Source organism: Charadrius vociferus, unplaced genomic scaffold (genome assembly GCF_000708025.1).
Source record: "Charadrius vociferus isolate BGI_N301 unplaced genomic scaffold, ASM70802v2 scaffold19, whole genome shotgun sequence".
Lineage (NCBI taxonomy): Eukaryota > Metazoa > Chordata > Aves > Charadriiformes > Charadriidae > Charadrius > Charadrius vociferus.
The window spans coordinates 4,964,043-4,970,283 of NW_009650173.1; the positions used below are offsets into that span (position 1 = coordinate 4,964,043).

Genomic DNA, 6,241 nt, shown 5'->3' on the forward strand with positions numbered 1-6,241 from the left:
TACAGTGAAGACTTGTCTTAGACAATGTCACTGAAATTCAGATATGGAGCGGGTACACAGGAAAAGAGGCAAGCATGTTTTTGGGCATGCATAGATAAGCATATGTGTGTGCCTGTTGGGTTCTTAATGCTAATTACAGCACACCCACTATTGGTCAAAGGAAATCTACAAAGCAATATTTATGAATTTAAATGAGAACCAAACAATTCATACTTTTCTACCATAAAACTTCATTATAAAAATATAGATCCACTTCATCTTTACTTTTCAATATAGGATGAATTAATATTATTTTAGTTTATCACTTTCAGTTTGATGTCCGGTTGTTTGGATTTTTTTCTTGCTAATTTCTCAAGGAACTTGGTAAAGATCTGCAGTGTTGCCATTTAAACCTAGAAGTTAAGGACCTGAAAGCCCAGATTGAGCACATGTTATCTCTGGTGTCCCTTCAAGATCAGCACTATAAGCAGACAGAAAAGTAAGTATTGTTTTATAGCAGGCTTGATAAGACTTCTGTTCTGACATTTGTAACTTCAGAAGACATATCTATAGAATTTAGTTTTAGCTGAAACAGAAGCAAGATTTTTCTCAAACTTTTTTTCAAGGTTAGAATTGTGTTTTCTTAAGCAAAAAGATATGTAAAATAATAATCACTTCATCAGTATTGGTCTATATCTACCATTGTTTAACAGAAACTGCAAGGATACTCTAGTCCTCCTTATTTGTATTTCATTTTCTTCTTTGCATATTTTTTACAAACTGTTCAATAGATCGTGGTGTCTTATATTCTTCTTCTGTGTTGAATAGCAGTATTGATTTTTCTATAAGTGTTTGTGTTTTCTTTTAATTCCCTGCACTGTAGACATTAATTTATCTGTATTGAAAATGGTCACCATTAAACTGTCATATAGCTAGTCAGACTGAAAAAAGCTGAACTTGCAGGTAAGCATTAGCTCTTCTATTACCAGTCTCTGAAATGTTGGAGACTGGCTTTCAGTGTGACGTAAGGAACAGGAAGTAATTGCAAATCTGCAGCAAGTAACTATATTAAATTTATAATTAAATCATTCCAAAATGAAATAGCCAGCTTTTCTTCCTCCTCTGGAGAAAAGGCTGTTACCATAAACATTACAAAAACTAATAAACCTGAAAAACTAAAAGCAAAATTTTTAAAGCTATGTTGTTCATAATTAAAGATGCTTCTTGGGTGTTTATATACATATCCCTTTCCCTGTTGCTCGAACCTACTGTTTAGTCCTGCAACTGACTCCATAGTTAATTATTTCCTGTTTGCATATAGGATTCCTAAACTTTTGTCACTTTAATTTGGTTTACAGTTCTGTGTAAGTCTTCTTTAATTCTTTAATTAAAGATCCTAGTATCTAAATTTACTTGGACTAGGCTTCTAATAAGGTTTTGTACACATCTAATTAAGATGTGCTTGGGTTTAAACAACATTATTTGGTTCATACTTTTCTTTTTTCTGATACTTAATTTTAGAAAGTCAGAACTCAATCAAAATATACTGACTATTTCTGTGGCGTTTGAGGTACTGAAGATCTTGAATGCTGAGGAAAAACTACTTGATAAATGCTTACAGTGAAATACAAGATTTTGCAAAAGGGAAAAATCACTCAACTAGTAATGAAAATTTCCTCTCTGTTTTATGGTATTCCTTGAAAATAAATTAAAATAAGTTACACTACAGAGCCTGGGGGGAGGGGGGTAGAGAAAAAATCCCTCCTGTTCCTAATAGTGGTAGTGCTAGTAAGGATCAGATTACTTATGATTTTAGTCACATTTGTCTCGCCTCTTGTTGTTTTACAGAGTACTAAATACTTTGCTTCCATTTCTTCGCAAGCAATACCTGACTTTGAAAGAAGCTGGGTTGACAAATAATTTAACTGAGACTGAATTTGGGGAGGTTGAGCAGCTGATTCAACGACAAAAATCAGTAGTTTGGGCTGACCAGACTGAAGAAAAAGAACAAAATCAAAACCATGAACTAAAGTTGTCAGCTATCTTTGCATTCCCACAACTTGTGAACAGACCAAACACCCCGTGCCGTAAGTATACAAGTAATGTGTTCTCTGTTTGAAATACTTTTCAATGTCTCCTGCAAAAGCTATATGTCATCCTTAAACACCGTGGATGCACACTTCTGCAAATATAGAAGCCAAATGTAAAACCAAGCCTCAGACCCACTTTCTGTAAGTTATGTACCATTCTTACTTGGATATAGGAAATAAGTTGACATATTCAATGGCTATACACACTCTGCCAACAGATAACTTATTCTCTTGTTGGAACGTACGCCATATAGCACTGTTGCTAGGTCCTATGAGTGTTATTAGTAATTCCATTTGAGTCTTTCACATGACATTGATGGAAAAGGCATCATAGTGTCAATAAGTATTATAATTCTGTTAGTGATTTGAAAAGTTAAGCAGCTACTGGAGTTTTGCTCAGTTTGAATTAATAGCCTTGTGGGGGATGAGATTTCCTGTTAATTACAGGCTGACCCGGAATCAACTTAGTACAATATTTTATAAGTTTACTTTTCTAAGAATCAAAAGATTCATTATTTCTATGGAATTGACTGCTCTGTTGTATCCTGCTGGCCCTGTTTCTTCCCTATAACTCTAATGTTCCAGTCAAACACTGGAACAAGCTTCCTAGAGAGCTGGTCAATGCCCCAAGCCTGTCAGTGTTTTTTGCATTCGAACAATGCCCTCAATAACATGCTTTAATTTGGTCAGGCAGTTGGGCTAGATGATCATTGTAGGTCCTTTCCAACTGAAACAGTCTATTCTGTGTAGCTGTCTTTTCTTCTTTAGCTGTAAAGTGAGTTGCCCTGGAGTATAGCCTGGGTAAAAATGGCTGAAGAATCCTTACGGGAAGCGCGTTCTGATGGATGACAGGCAAAATCTCAGCCTGGTAGCGCAGCTGCTGTGGGCCAATGTTGGTAGCTTGTGCTCTGGATAGGCAGCACTGAACACACTGGGGCTTTCTGATTATAGCTAGTAATCCATAACATTGAATGACATCCATAGGTAACAAGGGAAAAGCAGATAAGTAATACTTCAGCTTCTCAAAAGCTGGTAGCCATGGAAGAGCATTGACCCCTGGAGCACTGTGAAATTAGTTCCCTGCTTTCTTTAGCTTTCTTCCTCTACACAGCGTGCTCTGGAGTTGAGAATTATTCTGCCAAAACCATTTATTACCTCTGTTCTCATTAAGTGTGTATGTGATTTTTGGCATGTGTTTGTATTGCTATTGATCATACCAGATAGTTGATTCCCAGGATTTCACGGTCTGCAATGTAAAGGTCAGACAGTGTTGAGGATGAGCTGAGTTTGGTTGGGTTTTTTTTGGGGGGGGGGTGTTTGGAGGGGTTTTTTTTGGTGTGGGTTTGCTTTTGGGTTTTCTGAGAGAAGGAAAAGAAAGTTTGCAGATTTGCATGATTATGCTTCCTGTTCTGCCTGTGCTAGTCAAGGATTCAGCAAGGTTGGAAGCAGTTGTTAGCTTGCCCGTTTCTCCTTCCTTCTTGGAATAGGGCAGCAGACCTCGGCGGATGGCAGCATTCTTCCACTCTGCTCCATTCTCATTTTCCATAGAAAGAAATTGGATATGATCTTGGATTGCTGGCAACTTTTTGGAAAATCATGGTAGTCATAAGTATCTGCATTTTGTGGGATTGCGTTCATTAGGAACCATGATGCTACTGTGGTAACAGAATGGAAATATATTCTGCAAAGCTTTATGAAAGGCATTGAAATAAAAGGTAGTGGTTCCCTTTCTTGCTTTATCACTATTTTTAAGTGAAAAAGAATACAGTTTTTAAAGCTGTTTTTCTAGTCTGTTTATTCTGTCATGGCAAAGCAGATTAGTGAAGGATTTTGGAGGTGGTGGTTGTTTCCCGTCATAACTCATCTGAGAACTCAAATACTGTAACATTTTCTTTTCAGTGCTAGAACACTGGAATCTTAAGTGCTAGCAGTTCGGATTACAGAAATCTGCCCCATACTTTCAAATCATGTTTTGTCTGTGTGTATATATGCCTATGTTTTAATTTATAATTTACTGTGATTATCTGCCTGAAAAATTTTAATTTTATTATTTAAAAAAAATCCAAACCCCTAAAATAATGGTATTTATGATGTGTTAAGATTGGATTTGTGGAATTATGTCTGTGACTGAAGAAGGAAAAAAATGCAAACTTCTCTAAACCACCTGTAAAATAAGAATCCAAGAGTTATGCCATGGGTTTTCACTTGGAGATCAGTATTGTATATGTGCAAGGCAAACATGAAGCCATTTTCCTAGCTGGTATTTATTTTAGATCATAGACGTATATTTTATATACTTTTTTTCCCTTTGGGAGGGACTTTTCTTTCTGCAGAATAGGTAGGGAGATATACCCAAATACAGATCCACTAAACTGTATTATATACTTTCTCACTAAATTTTGATCATAGAGTTTCTGTCTTGTCATATGTGGGTTATCATTGTTGTGAATTTTAATTCCTGACGCTAGTAAGCTTCATTAGAGTTCTTGATTAAGCTACTGCTATTCCACCTTTCTTGAAGTCCTGTGTTGTAAGATCTGTTCTTACTGAAATTAACAATAAAGTAACTATTAAATTGCATGTGAACTTTTAAGGCATAAACATTTCATTCCATTAAAGTAATTAGACATAATTTGAGGGGTTGTCTTAAGTCTTATGTAGAGGTTTTCCAATTATTCTCTTGTTCTAAAAATTGTTGAACTGTATGTTCACTTAAGTAAACGGACACCATATTTTTCAGTTAAGGTATACTTTTTTTCAGCTCTAAAGGATGTCTTTGCCTGAACATGCCCAATAGAAATCTTTTGTGGTATTTTTATTCCTGTTTACTTGTTCTTTTGAAAAAGAAATAGACATTACTTTCATTCCTTTTGCCCTCTTATTAGATGCAGGCGAAAACATGGTAGAAACAACTATTGTCCAAATTTTGTGACCTTTACAGGAAAGGTTAAGATAACTTCTAACAAGACATTTATAAATATTTTTTTTTAAGCTCTTCATTTGATTGTGTGCTCTTTGTTTGCTTTTGACTAGTTGTATAAATGTGTGTGTGTTGATACTTCTAAGGGAGGTTGCCAGAATTATTTTTTTTTTCCAAAGTACTGAAGGTTTTTAATCTTCACAAAGAATCTTCCTCTCTCTCATTGGAAGCTTAAGTTGGTTAGCTAACATAAAATACGTTTTCAACAGCTTTTTTCCCCTCAATACTGCTTATTAGTATGAGACTAACCGTTCAGCAGATAGCCATTATACAAAAATTTCTAAACGTAAGTCATTGTACAGAATAAAACATATTGCTGCTAGGTACTAAAGTACTGAGGACTTGACATTAGACATTTGAATTTGAAATTGAGTTGGAATTGAATTGACAACTGGCTTTGCATACTGGAGAAAGTTAGAATAAAGTTCTAGAAATTATTAATTGGACATGCAATTATTTAATCTTAAAACATTGAGATAACAAGTAAATGTGAACAGTAGCAGCCCTGCTCAGAAAAAAATACTCTTTTCAAATATTTTTACAGTATCACTTTAATATTAATGTATCCTTACCTAAAATGGTAAACTGGTGTTGACACAATCATTTCCATACATCTTGGGAGGTGTGGTAGAAAAAAGTAATCCACTTACCAGTGTTTTAAATTTTTTTCTGTTGAACACTAAATAAATGCAATGAAATAGCTCTTCTTCAATTGTTTGTTTAAATTCGCATTTAAAATGTTTTTAACTATTAGCTGGTATTATGTTATGGAAATACATTTCTCCTCTGCAGAATGTGTATCAAGGAAAAAAAACATAAATCAGAAAAAATACATTATCATGGGAAAATGTGAAGTAGTACAAAGGCAACATCCCAATCAGAAATAGGAGGGATGTAGTAATTTCTTTTTTCCTTTAAAGATGAAATAAATTATTCAAGAATCCAATTCCTTCTCCCTAAAGTCATCTCAGAAGTATGCTTGGCAAATGTTAGCAAGAGCTGACCTAAGAACTTAGTGAACAAATAAAAAGGAAGATTTATACAGATCCCCTCACACCTTGGCGTGTTGATATTTTATTATTTATAATTTGTTCAAGATGTTGGGAAGGAAATAGTGTTTTGCATGAAGGTGGAAAAAAATATTAGCCATGTGCTACACAGTGGCCACTATTCCTTATATAAAAATGCTTAT

General features: G+C 34.8%; 1 protein-coding gene across 1 annotated transcript in view; it reads left to right on the forward strand.

Moving 5' to 3' along the window:
• Positions 1-6,241, forward strand: part of KIF18A (kinesin family member 18A) — a 42,564-nt gene that overhangs the window by 21,874 nt on the left and 14,449 nt on the right. The window contains exons 11-12 of the mRNA XM_009892684.1: positions 357-478; positions 1,828-2,066. Of these exons, the coding sequence (XP_009890986.1) occupies positions 357-478; positions 1,828-2,066 (361 nt within the window). The remainder of the gene's footprint in view (positions 1-356; positions 479-1,827; positions 2,067-6,241) is intronic.